This window comes from Rhinolophus hipposideros (genome assembly GCF_964194185.1).
Source record: "Rhinolophus hipposideros genome assembly, chromosome: 23".
Taxonomy (NCBI): Eukaryota; Metazoa; Chordata; class Mammalia; order Chiroptera; family Rhinolophidae; genus Rhinolophus; species Rhinolophus hipposideros.
In genome coordinates, this window is record NC_138069.1 from 2,895,111 (window position 1) to 2,922,516 (window position 27,406).

The window sequence follows — 27,406 nt, forward strand, 5'->3', positions numbered from 1 at the left end:
CCTTACTGAGCTGCTTGTACAGTGCTGCCAAGGTAAGCACAGGGTGGCAAGTTCATGAACTTAATTGTCAGAACTCTTATGTAAATAATGCAAGGTACATGATGTACAGGTACACGATGCAATGATATGCCATCATAAAAGCGAGGCAGTGGGCAGTAACTGGAAGGAGAAAACATTCACAAGCCTATATTCTAATTTCCCATTGCAAATAATATATCATCTGTGTTAAATCTAGTATATTTTCATAAACAAAGAACATTACTCTTCTAGATTTAAGGTGACAAAGAAGGGAACTGGACCTGGCAGGAGGTGCTTGAATGGTTTGGGGGTGTCTCTGAACACTGAGACCCTTTGTGTGCCCAGGGAAGTGGAGTGCTCAGCAAACATTTCCACCCTCCTACCCTCCAGAGAGCCTAAGACAGAGGAACGAACGGATGGATCCATTTCCTGTGAACACAGGAAAGGAGCTGTCTTGCCCATTAATGCAGGAAGGAGGCAGCCCCTCTAGCTGTTTCCCACTGCTCTTAGAGTCACATCCAAGTCCCTGTCCACTTGCCTCCACCCTCCCCTCCCACCTGGGCCCCTTGCTCCCCACATCAGCCCTTTTGCCCTTCTTCAAATGTGCCGACCTCACTCTGCCCCAGGGCCTTGGCACTGCCTGTTTCCTCAGCCTGGGACACTCTATCCGTTCTCTTCCCACAGTTACCCATTATCATTTGAATCTCGGCTCCAACGTTACTTCCTGCACCCACCTCCCTTACCTCCTGTATAAAGTGGCCCACCTTCCCCAGCCCTTTTCCCTTTTCCAGCTCACTAGTTATTTTATTTCCTTCATTTCATTTATCATTATCTGAAATTATCTCATTTGTTTTTCCCTTGAGTATTGCCTGTGCCCCCCACCTGGATGTAAGCCACAGGCACAGAGTCACCTTGCCCACAGCTGTACCCCTTGCCTGACGTGGGTGGGCAGGAGCCAGTGTATTAGGCACATTAGGATGGGCCATGCAGCAGTAATAAAGGCTCCGCCACATAGCAGTAGCTTCACACAATAAAGGCTGGAATGTGCTTCCTCACGCACCACAGCCTAACGCAGGTTGGGTGGCCCTGTCTATTTTTGTAGCTGTGCCAACTAAGATACGTGACTTCCAAGGTCACTGTGGCAGGGAAAGGGAGAGAAGGAGGGAATACACTGGTTCTTAACTGCATCAGCCAAGAGGTGACACATGTCACTTCCTTCCACACAGACTGTTACATAAAACTAGCACACAGCCTCAAATTGGGAGCAAAGGAGGCTGGGACCTGGAGGGGAGGGGGGTCACACAAATATTTGATGAACCTGAAATGTCTGTGTCATACCAGGATCCACATCGCAGCCCATGCTCTGCCACAGAGAGACCCCAAAGGGAGTCCTGCAGGAAGAACCACCCAGAGCGATGAGAGAAACTGAAGCAGCTCAGAGCTGCCAGGGTCCAGCCATACCTGTGTCCAGTGCACAGTGACCTCTGCTTGTCCCTGCTCCCTGCATTCTCCGGTCCCCTACCATAGGGAGCCCCACCAGAGCCTCCTAGTCCCAGGGCCTCACGGCTTTCCTCATGAGCCCACCCAAGCTGGCCCCCAAGTCTCGGTCACTGGCCCCCAAGCACTTCTGCCCTGGCCTTGGCTGTCTCCACAGCTGACCAAATGCCTCACTTGGAACACAGTCCAGGCTGGCTTCTGTAACATCTGTCCTGTACTTTGCTGCTCTAGCTGTAGGGCTGGGAAGCCCCGTACCAGCTGTGCACTCACAGGGAGAGGTAGACGTGCCCCGGCCAGGCTGCCAAGGCCACTTGAGGCTCCGGCAGAAGCTCCAGGTGAGCTAGCACTTTCAGGGTCTCAAGACCCCCATCCCAGGGCTGCCTATGTCTGTGTTTAGCACCACATGCTTGGTCAAGTTCAGAGGAAGGGCTGAACAAAAAGGGACAGCAGGCAGTCCCATTTTGTACGAACCTTCCAGGACACCAGCCACAATTCAAATCCAAATGCCAATTCATTACAAATACGAAATCACCCGTTAGACGGGCAACTATCAAAGATAACAAGTGTTGTCATCAATAAATCAACAAACAACAAGTGCTGACATGGATGTGGAGAAAAGGAGATACTTGTGCACTGTTGGTGGGATTGCAGATTGGTGCAGCCACTATGGAAAACAGTATGGAGGTATCTCAAAAATCTGAAAATGGAACTACCTTATGATCCAGCAATTCCACTCCTAGGTATCTATCCGGCGAAATCCAAAACTGTACTTCAAAAAAATTTATGCACTCCTATGTTTATTGCAGACTATACACAATAGCCAAGGCATGGAAACAACTGAAATGCCCATCGGTGGACGACTGGATTAAGAAACTGTGGTGCATTTATACAATGGAGTATTACGCAGCCATAAAGAAGAAAGAAATCTTACCATTTGCAACAACATGGACGGACCTAGAGAACATTATGTTAAATGAAATAAGTCAGACAGAGAAAGACAAATACCATATGATCTCACTTATATGTGGAATCTAAAGAAAAGAATAAGTGAATGAACTAATCAGAAACAGTCTCAGAGACACAGAGGAAAAACTGAAGGTTGCTAGATGGGAGGGGGGTGGGGATAAGGGGGAAGGTGAGGGGCTTAGAAAGCACAATCGGTAACCACAAGATTGCCAGGGGTTACAAAAATTAATTTGGGGAACGTAATCAATAATGTTGTAAAGATTTTGTAGGGTATGCGATGGACACTGGTCTCATTAGGGAGACCACCTCAGGGATGATGTAGATGCCTGATCACTGCACTGTACACCTGAAGCTGAACAATAATGAATGCCAACTACAATTTTACATATATATGTGTGTGTATATATATATATATATATATATATATATATATATATATATATATATATATATATGTATATACTTATAAGAAGCGGAGTACAGCATTAGGAATAGAGACAGTGGAAATGTAATGGCTTGGTGCGATGTCAGAGGGATAGTGGATGGGGGAGGGGGCCACACAGTGTGAGGGATAGAAATGATAAACATCTAAGTATTACTTTGCACCTGAAACTAATAAAAAAATGGAAAAAAATAAGATAAGTGTTGGAGAAACAAGAATGTGGAGAAGTTGGAACCCTTGTGCCCTATTGGTAGGAATGTAAAATGGTGCAGCCTCTATAGAAAACAGTACGGAGATTTCTCAAAAAACTAGAATCGGAGCTACCACGTGATGAGCAACCCCACCTCTAGGTACACACACAAAAGAACTGAAAGCAGGGAGTGGAGCAGACACCGTACACCCAGGTTCACAGTAGCATATTCACAACAGCCAAGAGGTGGGCAGCACCCAGTGTCCCCGATGGATGAATGGACATGCAAAGTGCGATCCATTCATGCAGTGGGACATCATTCAGCCTTAAAAGGAAGGAGATTCAGACACATGTACAACACACATGAGTCTTGAGGACATTATGCTAAGTGAAATAAGCCAGTCACAAAAGGACAGAGACTGTGTGACTCCACTTATGTGAGGTTCTTGGAGCTGTCAATCATAGAGACAGAAAGTAGAATGGAGGTTCCCAGGGGATGGCAGAGGGGAATGGGGAGTTAGTGTTTAATGAGGACAGTTTCAGTTTTGCAAGATGAAAAGAATTCTGGAGATGGATGGTGGTGATGGTTGCACACCAATATACATGTACTTAATACCACTAACCTGTACATTTTTAAATTAAAATTTTAAAATTCTATTGGAAAACATAAATTAAAAATTTAGTTCTTCCATCACACCAGCCACATTTTAAGTGCTCAAGGGCCAGGGAGGCTGGCGGCCGTTGAATGCACGGGGAAGCCTTAGAGCGTCTCCTGCAAGGCAGAAAGCTCCACGAGACAGAGTTGCTCAGGAAGCTCCCCCTTTCTCACAAATTCACACTTCCTCCATCCGCCTCCTCCCCAGGACCACCAAAGGGCTCCACATGTCTTAGCTCAGTCCCCGGCACTCTCCCCATGGTGTGCGCTGCCCTGAATGGAAGACACAGAGCCTTAGAGGGTATTAGTTGTCAGGGCAATGCACGCTCCAAGGCCCACCCCACATCCTTCCACGATACTGCACTCAAGGTGGGAGGCAGAGCTCAGAGCAGGGGCATAGACTCCCCACTGTGTCTCCCTGAGCCCAGGACTGCCCCAGGCGCTTGCCCCTATAGGACCAAGCACTGTGCCTGGGACAAGCATACATGCAACAAACACTTGCTGGATGCCGCAGGGAAGAAGGCAAGGCCCAACTCTTCTTTCTGAGCACCACAGTTTATCTCCTAAAATCCTTTCTTTGTTATAAATTGTTCCAATTTAAGAATATTTATATTTCTCATGCTTTTCAAGAAACTAATCAAGCCATCCCATTATCCAAAATTGAGGTACAGTTGGATCATGAGGGTGTAAAATGAATAAACTGAAGTTAATCAACAAAACCAAGAGAAAGTTCTAGACTTCCTCCTACTCATGGGTACGAGGTGTGTGACAGAGGGTCTCTGCACACCAGGGAAGAAGCGGATTTGCTCCACCAGCCTCAGGAAGAATTCACCAGGGATACTCTAACTTCAGAGTGCTTGGGGTACTTCTCAAGGATGATTCCAGATGTGCTGTCACTAAATCGAATATCGTCTCCATCACGATAGCAAAACCACATTTAATTTAGAAACTGAAAGACACGTTGACATCCATTATCTCATTTAATCCTCATGACAACCCCTGAGATGGAAATTATCGACCCATTTTAAAGATGAGAAAACCAAGGCTCATGAAACTGGGACACACAGTCCTGCTGCTTTCCAACTCCCCATCTGTGGGGTCCCCTGCCCACCTCCAGCCCTGTTTCTTTTCACAGATCTGCCCTCCCTAACCAACTCTCCCAGCTGGGCTCGGCTGAGCTTAATGCTGCCCCCAGAGCCTGCACTTTGGAGGTTAGATGCTTCACATCCCCACGGTGACCCCACACCACACATGGCAGAGGAGGGACTGCGCCCTCTACCAGCCACTCGATCAGCATCCTTGTTCCTCCTGCAGGCGTGCCAGCCTGGAATGTGAGGGCAACCCGTTCATCTCTCTGCATTGGGTAGACAAGGAGCAGGTGCCCCATTGTGCCCCAGAAGCCTTCAGTGGCACACAGACACCCCATCAATAGCCCAGGCTCAAAGGGTCCCCTCTTTAATCTCCAATTCCTTTGACTACCTCAGGGGAAGCCTCAGGTGGGTATCTGCCTATCCCTCTAACACACACTGATTTCCCCTTTTCACAGAGTGGTTATGGTTCAGAGTCTGCAGAAGGCAGGACTATCTAGCTGGGGTTGAATAACATCACTTTACGTTTTACTTTTAGGTTATCTTTACGTCAAGTGAGGTTTCCTTTGTAAATAATTTTAAGTCTTAAAAAAGTCGGTTGATTTATGAGAAAATGTAGTCCAGGTACCCTGTGGGTGTGGCAAAAATCAAGACAACTGGTGCACAGATGACTGGAGTTTGTGAAAACTTTGCCTCCGTGTGGAAACAGCCTTGCCAAGACAGAATGCCCCCCGCCCCCAACCATTTGCTGATGCGAAAACTGAGGTTCAGAGTGGTCTATGGGAAGGTCACCTGTGTCACCTGTGGACCCGGAGAGCTTCCCTGTGACCACATCACGCACCCCAGGCCCCGCAGGAGACCGCAGACAGCACAGGTGCCTGGCCCACCTGCACCCCCCCCTGCCTGCCCCACTTACAATGTTCATGAGTGTGAGCAGGTACTTCTGCACGTGCTCCTGGCCGTGGAACTGGACCACGGAGTCGTCCACACCCAGCAGCACCTCGATGTTGTAGTCGTCGTCAGCTGCGTGCCTGCGCGCCCTGGGCCTCGAGCTGTTGACACGTTCCTCCAGGGTGCCCAGGTTGCGGCTGAGGCTGTCCAGGCTGCCCAGGGAGGCCCCTGGAAAGACAGAGGACACAGCGTACTGCAGCAGCTGGGCTCACCAGGGACATGGCAGAGCGGGACAAAACCCCACAGCGGTGCCACTCCGCACCCGCCCTGCCCCAGCCTGGCCATCCTGCTGAAAACTCACAGCACTCTCAAAACAAGGACACCCTTATTCCATTTTACAGAAGAACAAACTGAGTTTCGGAGAGGGCACTACTGATGTGCCGAGGCGGCTCAGACCCGTTAGCACACAGGCCAACAGCTGACCACGCGGCCCCAGCTCTGGCACCCAGTGACGAACAGAGAGGCTGGAAGCTGGGCTGCCCAGCCAGGAGCGGGTGTGGGCAGAGCCAGCTCTTTTCACCCCTTCACACACTTGGACACTAGAAAAGGGCTGCCCAGGTGCCAAAGGGCTGGTCTCCCAAGTGTGGCCACCCCTGTTATAACTGGGGAAATTGAGGCCCAGCCCAGGTTATGTGTGTCCCACCGCGTCTCCTTGGGCAGCTCCCTTTCGGAATTTCCTTCTTCCACGGAAGCAAGGTCCCTCGTCTCTGGGCCAGGTTCACCCACCCCCACTTCACAAGACCTCCTGGGGTTGCCCTTCCAGGTGAACTGTACCTGGCCCTGGTCCTGAGATGAGGAGATGTGGCGGTTGCTTGGCTGAATTATGCAGGGACCAGGTCAAGCCCTTCTAGTGGCAGCTCCTCCATAGTCTGCCTGGGCGGGGGCTCGCCTCCAGGCCCACAGGCTCAGCACCTAGCCTGGTGGCGGCGTGGGGACCGCAGGCTTGCTTGACTCCAAGCCCAGGGCCCCAGGATGTTGTCTCACCATCTGAAAAGCTGTAGCTACTGCCTTGGTTCCCTTTTCCTTTCCAACTGGGCCTGGGTCCCGCCCTGGATGGGTGCCTGACCTCAGGGTCCTGCTTCTCGTTGGCAGTCCCTCTGTGTGAAGGGAGGGGTTATCAGAGACTCCTGCCCTCGGAAGGACCTTAGACCTCAGGTCATTGTCACATCACCAACCCAAGGGGCGGTGTCCAGGCCCTGCAGCCTCTGCAGCTGAAGGTGGGACTGACAACCCAGCCCAGCTGTCAGTGCCCCCGCACACCACCTCCCTAAGAGTCTTCCAAAGCAATTCTCACTTGGCCGCAAAGACTCTTGTCTCTGCCTCTTCCAGACAGGGACAGGAACTCCCTGTGCGGTGCAGTGTCACACGGCAGGCCCTGGGGCAGAACAGGGTTACTGAAAGCAGCACGGCTGCTGGCGGACAGGCAGGGCCGGGAGCTGCAGAGTCTGGCCCCATCACGACGCCCCGCACAGATGCCTTTCCACCCAGTGCTGACAACGGGCCTCACTGATGTGCATCACTGGCCCCATTTTATTCAGGAGGACTGGCGGACCCCCCAGCATGCTTCTCAGCCAGGAGCCCAAGTTTGCACTGGGCCACAGCACAGAGAGCACGCAGGAAAAGTGGGGTGCAGGAGGTACAGGAGAAGCAGAGGGGGGCCTTCACAGAGAAGAGGAGTGAGTCGGGCCAGGGCTCAGCAGCTGCTAGCGTTCGGTATCGCCTGGGGTCCTTGTGCCCCACCCCACCCCACCCTGCAGGCCCCTGTGCACCCCTGACACACACGCACATAGCAGGCGCTGCCTAGGGCTGCCCCGGGAGGCAGCTGTGCGGCCAATTCCCCCAGCTGAGATGCCTGGAGATGATTCAGGGCCCTCCTTGTCAGCCCCAGAAGAGAGACCAGCTACTTAAGCCTAACAGGGAGTTTGAGGAATTGCTACTCTATTTTTACACATTTATTTCTTGGCATTTTCAACAAGCAGGGACAGCTCACCTTCAGAACCACCTTGGGAAGCAGAAAAATTATTTCCATAAGAAACTCTTCCCTAGGGAAGAGGCTGGACGTTACCCTCTGCCAGGGGTCACTAACGGGCGGTTCCTGGGCAAAATCAGCCCACAGAGGCGCTTGTTAGGGGAGACGCTTGTTAGGGCCATGTGGTATATAAAAATAACTTACTTCATTGATAGTATTTTAAAATTGGGAGATTTCTCATTAAACAAAACCTAGACTAGCCAGCTTCTCTGAGGAATTAGGAGATGGAGTCACAATGTAGGCAGGTGGGGGTGGGTGACACTGGGCTGTGGAGTGATGGTCACACCTACCGACAGGACACAGAGGACCATATCCCCAGGCTACTTGGCTTGTTGCCCTCACTGCTCTCCTGGCCCCTGAAGGCATCAGAGTGCCCCCTGACTCTTTGGGGGGAGTCACAGGTCAGTGACCCTTCCTGATATTCCCTGTGGCAGGGCAAGGGGGCTGTCATTGGGCCAGAGCTGGCCAGGCCGTATCTTGAAAGCATGGTTTTTAATTAAATTGCATGTTACAGGTCCATTACAAACAATGTTTTCTAAAGATGCATTAAAAATGTCAATTTCACTTCAAGCATAATTATTGTTATAATTATTCTAATCATGATTACTTGGGGGGTGCCTTGGACATCATGTTCTAGAATACCCCAGCCCCTGTAGAGTTGCCCCAAAGCTAAGGTTAAAGTTCAGATGAGGAAAAGAAGACAGGCTCCTGGAGGTGACAGCCCACCCTGTCATCCAGCCCCTGGAAGCCCCGGCTCTGCTCAGGCCTGGCAAGACACAGGGACAGCCCCAAGGTGAGTGGGTCTGTCAGGCCTGGGGCCACATTGAGTGTTGATGGGACCCAGTAGCCAAGCTGACGCTCCACCTTTTTCAATCTTGGATGTCCCTCAGGGCTTGATCCTGAAGCCTAGACCACGCAGAGACCCCAATCATACCTTGGTCCTAGCAGGCCTGTCCTTCAAACCAAGTCCTGCTGCAGGGAACTTGGGCGAGTGGCAGGCTCCTGCCTGGTCCTGGATCAGCGGCCAAGGGACCCCCGATGCCAAGGCCGGCTATCAGGACCGTCACCTGCACTGGGACACCTACCTGGGCTAACAGCTTCTGCACCTCTCGGTCCCTCGGAGCCCAGGGAGGGCTCTTTGCCACTCTCCCCTATCCCCAGGGAGCTCCAAGTACGGTGGCATGGCGTTCACCCAGCCCTTTGCTCCAGCCTTTGATATTGGCCCAGGCAAAGATAACAAGCTATCAGGGCTGCCCATCTCTGTTACCCTCTGTGCATAGCCTCCACCATGAGCAGAAGTCACTCCCTAAGCGGCTGGTCCCTAGAGAGGGGGAGGGTGGACCCTGTGGCCAAGTATCCTCCATTCAAGTTCCTGGTACTCAGGCAAAGCATGACACAGCAGGAAGCTTCCAAGAGTTGTCCCCAGTTTTATTCTCTAGAAACCAGACAGGCTCCTTAGAGTCCTCAGCACCAGGAAGAGAGCAGACTGCATCCAGAGGGATGAGCGGGTCGCAGCGGCCAAGCGCATCCTTAGCCACTGGAGCACAGGCCTGAACCCGACCCCAACCCCGCAGCTGTGGTGGGCAGGGCGTGTGCACAGCCCCGCACAGTGACAAAGCTCTGCCACCCCCAGCAGCCACCCGATCCCACAGTGAGGAGGAGGCTCCTCGTTGTCGTCATTACTGTCCCATTTTAGCATCAAGGCACCCAGCAGCAGAAAGATGACGTGAGCAGGACAAGCCACACACAGAGGAGCCAGGCCCAGGCCCAGGCCCTGGGATCCGGCACCGCTGACACGGTCCCCTACACCGGCACCCGGGGACGTGCGGGAAACCTGCATTGGTAAGAACAAGCACGTTTAGGCCGGAAAAGAGAAAGCCCGAGGGTCTGCGCCTGCCAACGCCCCGGGAGCCTGGTGTGGCAGGTTCGAGGGCGCCTGGTGTTTGGCGTCCCTGCGCACATCGCATGCCTAGGCCCTTGCTGCACTGGCCTCTTCACCTGGGGTGCCCCTTCTGCTGCTGTTCTGGCCCAACTGTAACAGCCCCCCAGGCCGAGCAGGAGGTCCCCAAAAGGCCCAAAGGGAAGGGGGCCCACAGCCCTTGGCGTGAAGCCCCACTGCCTCCTGCACTGAACTCCGGGACAAGTTTGGTCCCCACGAGCCCCCCCCACAGAGCCAGTGGCAAACTTTTGGGGAAGGGGTGCAAGGGGCCTTGACCAGTGGCGGGTGGACTGTTGTCCCCAGTCCATGGAACCATCTCCCCTCATCTCTCACTGGACCTGCTCCCTCTCATCCTTCAGGTGCCAGCTAAAAAGTCACTTCCTCAGGGAACTTGCCTATTTCATCCTAAATTAAAATCAGTTTTCCCTCCCCACTGTCTCCCTGACAGCATCCCGTCTTCTTCCTTCATGGGACACATCACAGTTGGCACTTCTAATCTCATTTGTGACTTCGCTTGAGCATTAACTGTCTTTCCCTCTGTTGGATGGTGGCCCCAGGGCTTACAGGGCCATAGGGTCTTGTATGCCTCAGTTTCCCCAGTGCCCCATAGGTAATTGCAGGGCTATGAAGGATAGGAAGCAGGCAGGGACACAATGGGAGGAAGCGCAGTGCCCAGCAGGGGGGAGTCAGGGGTTCTGCTGGCAGCTAGGCTGGAAGCAGAGGCAGGGTCAGCAGGGCCCAGAGGCAGTCTGGGTGGGGGCAGCAGGAACTAAAGTGAAGTGCCTGGCAGAGGAGCAGGAGCTGGCAGAAATCCAGCTGTAAATTACCTGCACAGGCGTAACTGAAACAAACTGAGCCAGGAGGCGTTCACACAAAACGGGGTGATGAGAGAGGTACCATGTAATTGCCAACAAAAGGAAACCAGACGTGATAATATTTATGAGATAAAATATAATCCAAGGCATTAAAGGAACAAATTGATAAACAATTCATTGAGAAGATATAAAAGATATGAAATTTTATGCACCTAACAGAGCTTCAACCTGATACAAGGAAAAACAGACAAAGCCAGAGTCCTATGTACATTTTAAAATATTGATTCTAGAAAACAACATATGAATTAGACAAAACATTAGGCGGGACTGCAGAGGATTTCAATTACTCAAACGACTTCATGTTTAAGCCCAACAACCAGAACAGGTGCTCTGTCCAAGCGCACATGGAACAAGTTCCAAACTTGACATTAGGACAAAAGAGAAAAGTCTAAAGCTGTGTCCTCAGTCACTATCACAGAGACAAAATCAAAGAAAACAAGCAGAAGGAAGGCCCTCGAGCCCTCAGCAGCAGAAATTAAAAACACAGTTCTTATAAGCCTAGGCTAAAAAGAGAATATACATTCTAATTGTTGGCTCAAGTAGAAAACCTGAATAAACCTTAAAAGAAATTGGAAAAGTAGTCAAAGAAACGGAGTTTTTATAGAAGTTTTACCAAACCTACAAGGAGTAGACAGTTTTCATCTTACACACATCATGTAGCCTGGGTACAATATCTTTCTTGTACATAGTGATGACCAGCTAGGAAATAGAATGGGAAAAGGAACTTATCAACTACAGCAATAAACCCCACAAAATACCTAGGAATAAATGAAAATAATGAATGTATAAGAGCACACAAAGAGCAGTGACAGAGCACAGGCTGAAAGTCTCCAAAAATGCAAATGGAGACACAGTAGCACTCTCCTGGATTGAGAATTAATTCTCCTCCAAAGTAGTTTATAAATTTAACACAATCTTCATCAAAGAATTGTTGAAACCTCACAAAATAATTCCAAAATTCAACTGGAAGATTACATATAAGACAATAGCCAGAAGTATATTGAAAAAGAATAATAATGAGGGGGCTACGTACCTTTCGACCCAACAGAACATATTACAAAACAACATCAGTTAGAACATAGTGGCACTAATGCCATGAAAGACAGAGCAATGGAACGGAATACCAAGGCCCTGGACAAAGTCAAAGTGTGTGAGGGGTTTGGGTAAACACGGTGGATTGAACACATACATACAATTTTACTCCTTCCAGGCATCTCATTGCAACTTTAGTAAAGGGATTTTTTATTTATTTATCTATTTTTTAATCACAAGCCTACAAGGACAGGAAGAGCAGGAGAGGAAAACTAACAGAACTGTTGGAGGCTGGAAAGCAGAGGGCTATGTGCAGACAGACTTGGTATGTCTGAGAAAGCTGAATCCCAAGCTGCCCGTGACAAGAGCCCAGACTCTCCAAGGCTGCATTGCAGAACCGTCCAAATGAACCACCTGTGCAGGGGGCACTGAAGGGGCCGGTGGACATAAGTAATCATCCCACACACACACCCTGGGCCCCGTTATCTGACTGGCGTTGTTCTGGAAACTCATTCTCTCTCGAAAGGTGGAAAAGAAGGTCTCCGGGCTGCAAGCACCAGGTGTAGTTGAGAGCAGACGGACAATGCTACAGACAAAAGGACTGAAGGAATGCTGAGACACCAGCCTGCTTCCACCAATCACCCCCAGAATGCTGGCAGTCAGGCCTTTACCCCCCAGGCAAGGAGACCGGGAGGAGTCTTGTCTAGAGACTCTGACCAACCAAAAACCAAAAGGTAGCATCAGTGTCCATGGTTTCCCCCACTTACATGCACCAAGCGCCCAATCATTTCCTCTGTAGCCCAACCTTACACATGAGCAACCCACCCTCCAAGGCTTACCGGTTCTCAGAGTGAGCCCCAGGCATGGCAGATGGAGAGCAAGATAAAGCAAAATAACCAAAAAGAGAAAAATGGAGGAAACAGAGAGTGCACAGGAAGGTGGGGAAATCTATTAGGATGAGAACTCAAAAGACTTCTTTGAAATTAAAAAAGTTTCAGGAGAAATAAACTCAGTGTAAGGACTGGGAATGCGTAGCTGAGAAATCTCCCAGAAAGTAAAATAAGACAAAGACTTGAACAATCCAGAAAAAAGATAAGAAAATTAGAGGACCAGACCCAAGGTGTTTCATCCATTTAACAGAAGCTCCATAAAGACAGAGAGAAAAGAGAAAAGAAAAAAGTAATGAAATAATTTTTTCAAAATTTCCCGCAACTGAAAGGACCCAGCTAGTACCCAGCACACGAGATGAAAATAGACCCACACCGTGGCCCATCACCATGACATTTCAGAACACAGAAGATTCTACAGTCTTTCATAGAGAATAAGAGGGAGCTGAAGGAGGCAATCACTGAAGGGGTCACAAAGGATTGGAATCAGAACGCTTTAGACTTACCGAAAGCAGCATTAGAAGCAGGAAAACAACAAAGCCTTCAAAATTCTGAAGGAAAATTATTTCTCAACTGAAATTGTATACTCAGACAAAGTCTCAATTAAGTATAAAAGTAGAATAAAGACATTTCCAGACATGTAAGTTCTCAGGAGTTTTACCTGTTGAGAATCCTTTTTGAAGAAGCTACTGAAGGATGTGCTCCTTCAAAACAAAAGAAGCAACCAAGAAAGGCGAAGAACAGACAGGAAGCAGGAAACCCAACACGAGAGATTACATGGGATCCCTTGGCAGATGGTGAAAGTGATCCCCGATGACAGCCCTGTACCAGAATGGACGGCAACAGATCCATGCCCTACTGCAGCAGTGTCACCCCAGAGACAGATTGTCACCACAAAGACCCCACTTTCATTGGGCCATGTTCCTAACCCAAGGACAGAACGCCCAGAACTTGGCTCAGATTCTCATTAGTACTTGGCTTGTAACCACATGCTGACGAAGGTCTCTCCCCTCATGCTCTGCTGAGGACATACATGCATGTCACTCATGGAAGCTCTCAGTTTTCCCTGAGAGCTGGAGGTGAGCTCACGACTTCCCTAGAAGGGGTCTCGTCACCTCCCAGAGAAGCAGAAGTCAGACCCCCAGCCCTGAGACTGTCCCGCTTACCTCCTCCTGGGGCCTCCACCCAGCGGGGGCAGTGCTGCCCTGTCTTTGCCTGGCTGGAGTGCCCTTGCACTCCATTTTAATACTAATCACCTTTGATATTAATTTATATATAAATTTTAAATAGCTGATAAAATAATAAAACTGGTAAATGACAGGTAGCAATTCAAAACTGGATGATTTGGTAAATAACGTCAGTGGAGCAGGTGTGGACATCCTGGCCATCTGGCACTACTTAGTCAGTTCTGTGCAAGAGCACCTGATGGCCATAAGTTCACACTTGAATCTGTGTCCTAAAGACACAGGATATCTACAGGATATCCTAGCCCCATCCTTGGACAGACCCTTGCACCGTGGGCCATTTTCCCCTGAGCTGGATGTGCAGTCTGACATGCTCACACAGGAGCATGTCCAACTGAGAGTTGGTCATGGTAGCGTGGCAGGGGTAAGTTGGAGGTATTTGGAGGCAACCTGGGCATCATCAGCGAGTGAGAGGACAGGCTAGATTTGGGGGGGCAGTGTGCCACATAGTGCTACGAAGAAGTCAGAAGTGTGACGTCCATGTAGACATATAGATCTTAGAAATAGTGCAAAGTACAAAAAGTTAGAAAAAGAATGAGATATTCTAAAATATCTCTCTAAAAGAGTGAGAGTGTCACACTATTTATGTCAATTACAAACCCACACTCAGAAAAACACACACTCAAGAAACAACACTGATTTTACAAAAATATACCCTAACAAAAGGATGCCCTTTGATGACCTCAGAATGGTTGCTCCTTGCAAGGGAAATGGGAGGAGAGAGAGGAGGTGGTGGAAATTAAGTGGCTTTTCTTTGTAATGGTATGGGGACAACTGGTTCGATGGAGAAGAAAACGATCAAATCCTGCCCTCATGCCATAAGCAAAAATAAATTCCAGGTGCATTGGTAGCGTGGGATGATGAAAATGGAGTCATAGAAGTGCCAGAAGAAAATTCAGCTAAATGCTTTTTGATGATCTCGGTGATGGGCAGGCCTTGACTCCAAGGCCAGCACACTTCTGGGCCCCCCACGACTCCCGACTGCCCCTTGCCCGTGGGCCATTCCCCATGGCCCTGGCCTCTGCGGCTGCCCCAACCATCAGGCATGTGGATGGCAATACATGACTGCCTGTCCCCAGTACCCAGTCCCAGAAGCTTAAATCCCTACAAGCACACTGCAGAACACTGTGCAGAAGGCAAGAGTGAGGCTTGGCAAACTAGACCAAGGCCATGATGTTAGCGGAAGACCAGACCAGAGCACCTGCCCACGCAGCTCTCCTACATCTCCTGCAGGCTTCTGCACGGCACAAGGCCAGCCCAGGGGACCAGAGTCCTGGGTGCCAGCAGCCTCGAGGAGCATGCTACCCCCAACCCCAGGCCAAGGGAGGTCGTCTGGAGGAGTCAGCCCTTTATTTGTCAATGACCACGAGACAATCCCTCTGAGACTGCAAATTCCCCTAAAGATGATCATGAAGATAAGACATGTTTATGTAGCAGCACAATCAGGCCACGGCAGACGCCCTGTTTGGAAATGGGCGGGCTCTCAGAGGCCCTGGGAAGCAGCAGACAGGCTCAGCCCCGAGGGAGCTGTCAGCACAGAGCCTCTCTGGTGCGCTTTATTAAAAGAAGCTCATTAGGATTATTTTATCCCAGCCCTTTATAACTTTATTACAGACTCAGAATTAATTTTGCACTGCAGATCATCCAGTGTGGAGGTGAGCAGAGTGTGGAGGGGCCCCAGGGCCAGCCCTCGGTTGTCCCTCCAGGCCACATCTGTAACAGCTGCACCAAATCTCACAGACAAGAGCTGGGAAGCTGAAATGATCTCCAGCCCCAGGCCTGTTTACTTTCCCAGCACTTCAGGGAGGGGACTGGGCTCTGGAGAAGAGAAAGCAACCAGCTCCAGTGTGTGCCCTCCTAGAGCTGAAGGACTGATGCCCCTTCATGGTAGACTTGAAGCACCCTGGCCTGCCCAGCACCCACCTGCCCTGTGGGAGGTGAATGCAGCCACCTGGAGCGATGCCACGTGGTGACCTGCCCTTCCTCTGGGTGCTGCTCCTTGATTTTCCTTTGGTGAACCCCCTCCCCACTCCTAGTCCACATGGCTCAGGGGAGCAGACCCCACTGAACCCCCACCCTGGTCCAGGAGTGCCCACCTGGCCCACCCTGTACCCCAATGCCAAACATTTGTTGGAGTATCCTGGAAGACACACTCCCTTCTCTCTGCTGGGGTTGCTACGCTGGGAAATGTGAGGCAGGGCCTGCTGCGTCGCCTCCACCTGTGAGAAGCAGAGCTGAGAGGCGAAGACAACAGGTAACACTGTCTGGGTCCAAAGTCCAGCTGTGGCCGAAGCTCATACACCCTGGACTTTCCAGCCCTTGTAGTCAATTCATTTGAATTTCTGTCCCTTGTAATCACAAGTCCTAATATGATTACACGCACGCACAGGCACACACTCACATGCACACATGCACACGCACAAACACTCATGCACACACACGCACAGGCACACACTCACACGCACATACACTCACAGTCACATGCACACACGCACATGCATACACACACGCACAGGCACACATGCACATGCACATACACTCACACACACACGCACACACACAGGAACACACGCACAGGCACACACGCACACGCGCATACGCTCACACACACGCACACGCACACACGCACAGGCTCAAAACATTCATGCGCACATGCACACACATGCACAGCACACACTCACACGCACATACACTCACACACACAGTCACATGCACACACGCACATGCATACACACTCACACGCACAGGCACACACTCACACGCACAGGCACACACGCACACGCAATACACTCATGTGCACACGCACACACACGACAGGCACACACATGCACTCACACGCACACACACTCACACACACTCACATGCATACACGCACATGCATACACACACACGCACAGGGACACACTCACACGCACATACACTCACACACACACTCACATGCACACACGCACATGCATACACACTCACACGCACAGGCACACACTCACACGCACGCACACGCACATACACTCTTGCACACACTCACATGCACACACACTCACACGCACAGGCACACACGCACATGCACATATACTCACACACTCACATGCACACACGCACATGCATACACACTCACACGCACAGGCACACACTCACACGCACATACACTCACACACACACTCACACGCACACGCACATACACTCACACACACACTCACATGCACACACACTCACCCGCACAGGCACACACTCACACGCACGCACACGCACATACACTCTCTCACACACTCACATGCACACACACTCACACACACAGGCACACACTCACACGCACATACACTCACGCACACACACTCACACGCACACACGCACATGCATACACACTCACACGCACAGGCACACAGTCACACGCACATACACTCACACACACACTCACATGCACACACACTCACACGCACAGGCACACACTCACACGCACGCACACGCACATACACTCTCTCACACACGCACATGCACACACACTCACACGCACAGGCACACACTCACACGCACATACACTCACACACGCACATACACTCACGCGCACACACACACGCACTGGCTTGAGCCGTACACCACCACTTGTTTGGTAGCCTGAGACTATCTTCGTCAGTTGGTGCTGCTCTGTCCTGCCCTGCGCTTCTACCTCCTATCTTTGGAGGGACCGCAGTGTGGACGGAGGAGAGAAAAAGTCCACTGTGCTTTAAGGTATGTGGCTGAGGTATTTAAGTCTCTGGTTGCCCCCCCCCGACACATGTCCTTAGGAAGTGAGGGGACCTGCCTGATGTCACTGTGGCCCAGCACAGCAGAAGTGTTGAGGCCACTGAGGTTGGGCCCGAGACGGCCAGGCCATGCTGAAAGAGCAGGAGCTCTCAGAGCCCCTCCCAGGCTCCGTGCAGCAGGGCTCAGAGCCCAGCATCCACAGCCCTCACACAGAGGCTCCCACGTGCCCTACCCCACGGCTCTGCTCTCCTACAGCAGCCACACGGCCTAGGCTCTCCCCCACCCTCAAGCCACCCTCCTGCTGGCTTCTGAAGTCCACCCTCCCCGAGGAACGCACAAGCCTTCCTTCAGGAGCCCCAGGCTCTGGGGAGGGCAGAGCAGAGTACCCAGTGAGTCCTTCCTGGCCAAGCCTATGCGGACAGGTCACTGGGACCAGACTCGGCCTCCAAGCCACCAAAGTCCCTCTCTGTGGCTGGTCAGCAGAGGGAAGGGGTGCTGGCCCCAAGTTACCTTCTCAGGGCCACTATGAAAATATTTACCGTGAACTTCAGAACAAAACATAGACACCCAACGGTCCTAACAGAAGGCAGGATTCCCTAAGGTTTGGTTTTGAAGGTGGGGGAATGGGGAGCTAGCAAGTGGGTGCTGGCGGCTGAAGCCCACGCATAGCTTGTACAAGCATGTCAGGCTGGGATCTCCGACAACAGCCCTGGACATGCGCTGGAGTCCCACACTTGGACATCCAGCAGCGTCCTGGGCAGTGATCCCCAGAAGGCCCTCAGGTACCTCCCAGTCTAAGTAAAGGACTGAACGTTTCCTCTGCCCAAACCAATGCCGACAGCTGCACTGCCCACCTCGGCACCTGGCACACAGCAGGAGCAGGGCCTGCTTTGCCCCACCCACAAAGGAAGTTTTCCCCTCACCATAAGGTTCTCTGAAGCTGCCCCCCACCCCGTGCCCTCTATGTTGCCCTAGCTCAGGCTCCATCCGGAACCATCTCTTCCGAATCCAAGTTCCAATGTATTTCTCTGCAACTGCCAGCCTCAGTTTCCCGTATTGAACCCTTCATCTTTTTGGATGTTGGGGGTTGTGTCGTGCTCAGTGGGCGAGGACACTGCAGGCTGTGGGTCCTGTGCTTTGGGAGGGACCTGGTGCCAACCAATGCAGAGGTGTGGGGTGCTGCCCGGCCTTGCTCGAGGCCTTGCATATGGGGAGTCCCATGTGGGGACGCACGCATGCTCAGCAGCTGCATATGACCCCGCCCCCAGCTCAGGTGTGGCCTGTCCCCTGTCCCCAGCACCTCCTGAACCCTTCCCAACCCCACCCAGAGCCTGGACGCACAGAGGAGCTGGGGCCAGGGCATCTGGCTCCTCCTAGCTGACGCTGGACTCGGTGACACTGCGGGATGGGCCACACTGCACCACCAAGGCACCTTTCCAGGAGGGAGAATTCTAGACAACCTCTCAGCAGCACGATGAACATGACACTGGCAACATTGGGCAAGGGGCTTCACACACCCCCCTTCTGCATTCTTAGCAGCCCCAGGGGGCAGGAATGGGCTCATTGTTATGCAGATGGTGGGACCAGCCCAGGAGGGTCACCTCTACCCATGGCCTCAGAGCAGCCAGGAGCAGCAGTAAGGGGTCTGCTTCCAAAACCTGGCTGCCCACTGTGCCTGAGCCTCCAATGGGGCCCCTAGGAGCCAGCTGTTAGACAAGGACAGGGAGAGGAGCGGGAGCGTTTCTGTGGCAGCATTAGGTAGCCGCCGCTGTTTGGCACCCCAGAGGGCCTGGCCAGCCTTCTTTGCTGGTGTTCCGCTATGAACTGGGACTTGTGGGTGCTCTGAATAGAGCGTGTGCTGCCCCATAGCAGGGGGACACAAGGGTCCATTTTCAGGGCCACCGTGCGCGCGGGTGCCCCGCACAGCTCCTGGGGGGGGGTGCCCTTCATGTGGCCTCTGCTAACAAGTGCACACTCTGGGGTTGCACATGCCTGTGTCCCTTTCACTTTAAACTTTATGGGAAGATGGGACAGGAAGGTCCCAAAGGTCCCACACTGGGCAAATTTGAGGGCGCGGATCTCTGACAGGGGAGATGGCCCATGGCCTGTGGCTCCTCCTGTCCATCCTGGATCAAGGAGCGGAAGCGAGTGACCAGGACTACCCCTGGCCCTCCCTCCAATGCCTGGGGGCCGGGGCCTTTTGACTGATGGTTGGGGACACCCATGCCCCACTGCCTCTGGGGTGGGGGGCACACCTGGAGGGGTGGGCACCTTGGGTCAGCCCAGAGAAGAGCTCTGCATGCGGTGACTCTCATCCCCTTCCTGTGTCCTCTTCCCACTACCTGCCAGGCTGGGACCCTGGCGAGTGTCAGGGACATGTCGCTGTCCCTCTTCCTTTCTGTCTTTCTCTGTCAGGCACAGGAGCCTGATGGTGAGCATCTCCTCTCAAACCCACCTCTCCCAGGGGTAAATCCCAAGGTGCAGATGAGGGGGGCAGTACTGAGAGGCCACAGCCACCTTACAAATAGGAGGACGGGGTTTCCCCGATTTGTCTTCCTGTGTGAGCTCAGTAGATTTAAAAACCTGAGGTCTAGGGGGCCAGGGATTAGCCCTGGTGGACTCCACACATCCCGCTCTCATGATGTTTCCCGCCTTAGAAAGACCACAGCCTGCAGTCACCGAGGAGGAGGGCAGGGGACCCCCTACTCCCAGGAGACCTATAGCTGCCATGCTTCCAAGGGTGGCCACCAAGGCCCACCCACTATCCGTGGGGACACAGTACCAAGCCTCCCTTCTGATCACGGTGTTGACAGGGTTTAATTTAATCGGCCCCATTTTGAGAAGGGAGGAAATGAGAAATCAGAGCAAATGCTGAACTCTATAAATGTAATCCATGAGACCACTTCACATGGGCCTTTCCTAATAAGCTGGTGGGGTGGGCGGGGGATGAGATGGGGGAAGATGCACTCCAAGCCCGGGTCCTGTAGCCACTAAGGGCCACCCTTCTTGCAGAGGATGGTGCAAAGCCAGCTCACCAAGTTCCCTGATTGCCCTGGACACTGAAAGGGCTCCAGAGGAGGCCAGGCAGCTGGGTGAACAGAGACTTCAAACGTCATCATGCTCTACTTTAAAAGGTTCAGGGTTTCCTTTCCTGGTTTAGCAGCAGGTGTACCCTCGTCAGGCTCCTGGACCATGGTGCTTCTGCCTGGCCTGGCAAGGGTGCGGGGGCCACCATCACGGCTGTGTGTTGTGGACAAACAGGGTACCCGGCCACCCCAGGAATTACTCAGAGATGCCTCAGGGACTCCTGCAGTGCCGAGTGGGGCAGGAATGCCCTGCGTGAGCCAGCCCTTGTCTACTGCCCATCTTGCCTGCTGGCTCTTTCCACCCCTGAAGTTCTCTGAGGCAAGAACACCCTCCACGGGGCACCCGACCCGGCTACTGCTGCCTGCCTGGCAAGTCCTGCTCCTCCAAGGTCCGGTCAGAATTTCCTCCCGTGTGGGACAGTTCCTGACCACCCGCCTCCCCCCACAGCTCCTCCACCAGGCCAAGTTAGTGAGTCCTTCCTCGGCCCCCAAAACCTACGTTTTCATTAGTTCATCTGTCAAGTTTCCTAGTACCTACAGTTTGCTAGGCCTCGTGCAGCATAGTCTCCGTTACAGCAGCCTAGGGCCACGTCAGCAACACAGACCTACTGCCCAGCTCTCATTTGTTCCCCAACACGCACACACTCTCATTCACATGCTGCTCACACGCACAGATACACACTCACACACTCACATGTGCATGCACAAGCACATATGCTTATACACTCACACGCTCACCCACACACATGCTCACTCACACACACTCTCTATGGTGAATTCCTAGAAGACTAAGGTCCCCTTTGAGCCTGTCCAGGTACCCAGACACCCTCATGACACTTGGCAAAAATCAGTCAATAAACAGGCCACACCACCTTTGGCACGCATGGTAAACAGCTGTTATCTCTGTTCCTGTGAGCTCACTATGGCTGGGAGGGCAGCCACAGGTACCATCTCCTAGGTGGGAACACATGAAGGGTCGGAGGATGGGGGCGGCCACGAGGGCAGGGAGGTGGGTGCTGCTGCTGCTGGCCTTCCCTCTGCTGACCTTCCCTCTGATCCTGGGAGAGCTGTTGCCACGGCTCCCAGAACACCCTGACAATCTTCAGATACCACCTGCTAACACGCCACCAGCCCAAGCCGTGGGTCATGCCAAAGCGATACTCACTGGGGCCTCCTTGGACCTTGGGGTTCCCATTACTCCCCCCACATGGATTCGGTGCCTACAGGGTGGACAGGTAGGTGGGCGGGGTGTGTTTCACGATGTCCCCCCTCCTCTTTTTGACCCAGACACACCTTGTTTACTATTGAACAGAGAGAAACGGTCTGCATTTTCAAGAAGAAATATGGTCTCTCATTTTCCCTTGAAACATGGGGTCCTCTTGGATTATATTTTGTTTTTTCCACTCTTAACTGAAAAATAGTTTGCTCCCATAAAAAAAAGAAAAAGAAAAAGAAAAGGAAAGCCATGTGGGCTGGGGAGGAGGGGCCACTATGGGCCCGGGGAGGGTTGGCGAGCCCAAGGTGGCTGCTATGACACGGAGGGTCCAGGTCCAAGTGGCAAGCCTTATCTTTGTAAAGAAGCCCAAAGTCTGGATTTGCATGTGGTCTCTGATCTTTAGATATCAGAAAACAATTCTACAGTAAAGTAAGCCCCGTGCTTCCCAGTGAAACCAGGCAAAGCAGAGTCAGTTTGCCACCTTGCGCCATGCCCTGCCTGCCCATTGCCCAGACGCCCTCCTCCTACCTACCTGGGGGGTCTGTGGGATGGTCAGGTTCTCACAGACCAGAGCGAGTTGCCTGGCAGCCTGCAGCCCTCAGGGCTTAACCTTCCCTGGCCACAGCTCACACCCCCTGTTGACCGTGTCCCTTTCTCCTTGAAGCCAGCTCCAGGTGGGTGTAATTTTCTGTGAGATCCACACACGGGAACCCAGTGAACGCCCACTGGTTATCCACATAGCCACACACACTTCTTGTGCCCAGGCTCCTCCTCTGTCTCAGGGGTCTTGGCTCAGCCCCACACGCAGCCAAGGGCTCACCCAACATCACTTCACACACAGGATAGACGCCCTCAGTATGTAAAGCACCCTCCAAACCAACAAGAAATAACCAGCAATCTGAAAGGAAAATGGGCAACTGGTATGAGTGGACAGTTTTCAGAAAAGGAAAAGCAAGCTACTTGTATATATATATGAAAAGATGCTCAACTTTCCCCTTAATAAAAGAAATGCCTGTGTCAGATTACTGAAATGAAAACATGTGGGTGAGGGGCATGTGTCATCCCAGTACAGTGAATAAGGGGGCCGAGAGCAAGGAGCAGGGCAGAAGGAGAGGAGAGGGAGGCCAGGGAGGAGGTCCTGCTGAATGAAGGAGCCAGGTCTAGTCCTGAGGACAGGTCAAGAGGTGTGGCCCAGCTTGTTCTTCCCGCAGCGCCAGCTTCCTTGAGGAGGTGAAGTAGGGCGGGGCGTGGGCAGGATGCAGCAAGTGGACACACACACCGAGGGCTGAAGAGCAGCGTCACTGCTGTGACGTGGCACAGGGGGTGGGGGGCTGAGCTGGGCAACCCACTATCCAGGAAGCCCCTTGCTCTGTGTGTGTGTGGGGGGGGGGGGTTGGGAAGGGTCACGTGGAGGAGGGGAGGCCAGTGGGGCATATTGGGGTAAGTTAGACCTGAAGCTCCCATGGGGACCCCAAAGACAGAAGTCCACTAGGCACTTAGGTCATAGGGGTCTGGGGCACAGAGAGAGGGCTGAGCTAGAGTGTGGTCTGGGGTCCTGGGTGGATGAGGGTAATGTAAGTCACGGGGTTTGTCTTTGCTAATCAAGGACAAGGATGTCACAGGGACTGCAAACAGGTGAACAGTCAGGAGGGTTGTTACTAACTCCTGCCCACCAACCAGCTGTACTGTCCTCTACAGCTGTGGGGTCCAAATGGGGACCACCTTGCCACAGCCCAAGGCCTCCAGCAGGACGGGCTGTGGGTCCGTCCACCTGCCACAGCCTGGGGCCAGCTGGGTGAGGGGTGGGAGTCCCTGCTGTAGGACCCACCTGGCTCTCAGGCTTGTGCGACCGCTGCCTTATGTCCATCTGTCTGATGCGTCTTGGAGCAGCAAATGTGCCCACAGCAGGAGTGCTACCAGACCTGCCTGGGTCTGCTGGCCCTGCCCTGGGCACAAGCAGGATCCCAACCCACCACAGCCAGCTGCCGTCCACTATCCTGCGGGTCCATTGCCAGCATGTCCCGGAGCACCCAGGGTGCTGCCCTCACACCCGTCACCTGGTTCAGCATCTACAACCATCCAACCAGGAACCCTCGCCCCTTCCTCAGTGAGGCGCTGAGACTCAGTTTAGACGGACATGGCAGAAGAGAGTGCCAACCCCAGATAAGCTCGGCCAGTACATGGGACCCTGTGTTCCCTGCCCTGGGTTCTGATCCTGCAAAGCCACCTCCCTGCTGTGAGACATGGCCAAGTCACTCTCCCACTCTGAGCCTTGGTTTCCCCATCTGAAAAATATGCCTAACCATCCAGGCGACAGCACACACGGTAGCAGAGTGAGTGTTTAAGCACATAAAACATCTGAGGCTCAGGGAGAGTGGGGACCTCAATGCTCCGTCAGAGAACCAAGGGAAAAGAGGTGACAGCCAGGAGCCTAATGGCTTGAATTGCTCAAAATATGGGACTAGCTAGAGCCCTGTTTCTTTCCCCTCCGGTCTGTGGCATCCAGCTTTTCTCGGGCCTCCAGCTGCTGCAGCAAAAGCTGAGGGGGCCTGCCTCCCACCTGGGATTTGGGAACATCTGCCAAGGCCCAGCCCTCCAGGAATCCCCCATCCCAGACAGCTCCTGAAATCACATCCAAGAAAAATCACTTCTGCTTCCACTGACACCCCTGGCAGGGATTGGCTGCAGGCAGCCCCCCTGCTTTCTAATGTAATTTTCTGAACTTTTCTCTCGATAGCTTCATCCCACACCTTCTTGCGTCTTGGCACACAACACCATAATTACTTAACTATAAACCTCTCATGGAAATTTGCTTTTGACTTTTTAGAAAGTACTGTAATCAAATCCCCGAGAGTCCTGATTGATGGGCTGGTCTGTCAGAGAAAATACAAATTATGGGATTAGGTGGTTTAGCAAGGGAGGTCCCTATGTGCAGAAGGGCTGGGCAGGTGGGCAGGTGGAATGACTGTCTGGGCCACCAGGCATCACGGGTGCTCACCTGACCCTGGGCACTTACAGAGTGTTGACCCCAAAATGTGTCCCTGGGCTTAACTGTGACAAGCGTGTGGTCATTCATGCACGCATTCCAGGGCCTGCCCCTGCGGAGGCCAGAGGGACACCCAGTCCCCAAAATACACTGGTGACATTGTACCTGGGGAGGTATGCAGACAGGCGCACAGAGAAGGTGAGACTTGGAGCGGGGAGACTGAAGAGCTCTGACCTGGGGCCCCATCTCTGCAGCCCACACCTAGGAGCCCGTCGACTTGGTTGGCATGGCTGCTCTGCACTGTCTACGTCTTCTACAAGACTTCCTTTACTGCACATTCTTGCTTAAGGTGCAGCATGATTCATACACCTTCATTTTGTCATGCAGTAGGGCTCCCCCAAAATGAAAGGAAGCCAGGCGCCTCTTGCACATCTGAGTTCACGGTCACCCACGTGCACACACACACCACACACACACACACCCACGTGCACACCCAAATGCACACACACACACATGCACACATGCACACACAGAGATCCCTGGGAACCGAGCAGGTACTGAGGACCAGGCACCAAGATTTGGGGGACTATCCAGCACCTACTGTCTCCTTTCCTGGAGCAGTACCCCAATTTTGTTCCCAGGAATCACTGGTGCCCCAGGTGCTCACCTGACCCTGGGCACTCACATGGTGTCGACCCCAAAATGTTTCCCTGGGCTCAGCTGTGACAAGTGTGTGCAGGTCTTGAGGTGGTCATTCACACTGCCCTCCTCTGGCCAATCAGCCCCGCCCTCACCAAATACGGGTCTTGAGCAAGGCAGATCAGGAGAGAAAAAAGCTCTGGGGTCACCAACATCTGCTCACAGCTGTGGAGCTCAGCCTGCTGCCAGGACCCCCAGCGACCTGGCTTCCAGGCCCATCCCCAGCCTGGCCTCTGCCTCCCCACCAACTCTGTGTCCTGCTGTCCCCCAGGGATTCTGCCCTGGCTTAGGGCCGCCAGACCCCACTCAAGCTGTCTACCAGCAGAGAGCCGGCCTGCCACAGGGCATCGCCACCAGGTGCCCAGACATCACCATCCCTCAGCCCAGGCACCACAGAGCTTACCCCTACTCTGCAGGGAATTCTAGCTGTGCCGAGTCACATCACCAAGTGGGAAATCCCCAGGTGGGATCTGACAGCTCTTCCAGATAAGCTCAGAGAGCGGGGAAAGCTGGATGCCCCCAGGAAGCAGCCCAGCAGACTCATGACAGAGGGCTGGGTGTCCTCAGGGCTTCATGCTCACCCTCCTCTTACCCCCCGCTCCACACCTGCCGCCTTCACCTCCACGACCGTGAGGGCTGGTAGATGCCTGCCCATCTGCAGCCCTGCACTGTGCTCCTGGGCTCCAGAACTACCATCCAGCTGCCACCTGCCTGAAACTGTCCCTGGGGTGTCCATCAGCACCTCCATGCCAACAAGCCCCAGACTGACTTGTCACCTTTCCCTACCCCAATCCCAGCAGGCATCGCTGACCCACTCATTGCCCTCCCACATGCAAGGAGTCATCCACTCCTGACACATTCCACTCCCTTCCTCGAAATCTGCTCCCTCTCCTCTGTTCACAGTGAGATTACAACTCATTACTTCCAACTGGCTGGCAGCAGCCTTCTCACAGGTCAGGCCCTCGGTGGGTCCCTTGGGTTAACCCAGACCACCCAGGGTATGAACCTCAAGAGTCAGGGCATCTGGATGGGCCTGGCAGCCCACCAGCACCCTGCTTGTCACCCCCCACTCTCGTTTTCTACCTGGGAGACATGCTTATGTCCCTGAAATGCACGTATAGAGGTGGACTAGAAAACACTGCTTGCTCTGTCCCAGAATCCCGGCCCGGCCCTTTCTGGAAGACTCCTATTCAGTCTTCAAAACCCAGCTCTATGCCCCAGCTCCTCACCCCTGCAAACAGCGCAAGTCACTCTAGACTCTCATAGCACCCTGTATTTTCTTCCATTAAAACATGGATTACACAGAATTGTAACTACATGAACTCCCAAAGAAAAAGCATGTGTTGGATTCATCTCTTGGCCACCAGGCCTGGCCGAGAGAAGGGTCTCAGTGAAGGTTTATCATGACAGGATGAAGGAAAAACCAAACAGTGAGCCAACCCTATGATGGAGGACACCGCAAAACACTCAGACGACGTCCTTCACACCTATGCAACCAAGTGCCCATCTATCTATGTGAGCCCACGTTCTGCCAACTGTGACAGGCCCAGGCTGAGTGGAGATCAGATGGATCCCAAAGAGAATCAGCTGGAGGGTCTTAGGAAACTCACCTGGCCCCTGTCAGGTTCTAGCGGTTGGCGATGCAGAAAAGTTCTAGACAACGGGGAGAGGGCCTTGTTACCATCCTGGCCCCAGGCATCTCTATGGCACCAGTGACAGGGCTCCTGGGCCAGGCCCTGCCTTGGGAGAAGAAGGGGAGTAGAGAGGAGGCTGGGAAGGAAAGAGCCTCTTTCCAGACAAAAGACAGTATCCAGTGCTGACACTCACCAATTTGGTCCTCTCTATTGTGGCTCCCCGACATGAGC

General features: G+C 52.8%; 1 protein-coding gene across 1 annotated transcript in view; it reads right to left on the reverse strand.

The window, feature by feature from the left end:
• ADAMTS2 (ADAM metallopeptidase with thrombospondin type 1 motif 2) overlaps positions 1-27,406 on the reverse strand; it is a 276,672-nt gene that overhangs the window by 99,186 nt on the left and 150,080 nt on the right. Inside the window, exon 4 of the mRNA XM_081035772.1 lies at positions 5,773-5,975. Coding sequence (XP_080891898.1) covers positions 5,773-5,975 — 203 coding nt within the window. The remainder of the gene's footprint in view (positions 1-5,772; positions 5,976-27,406) is intronic.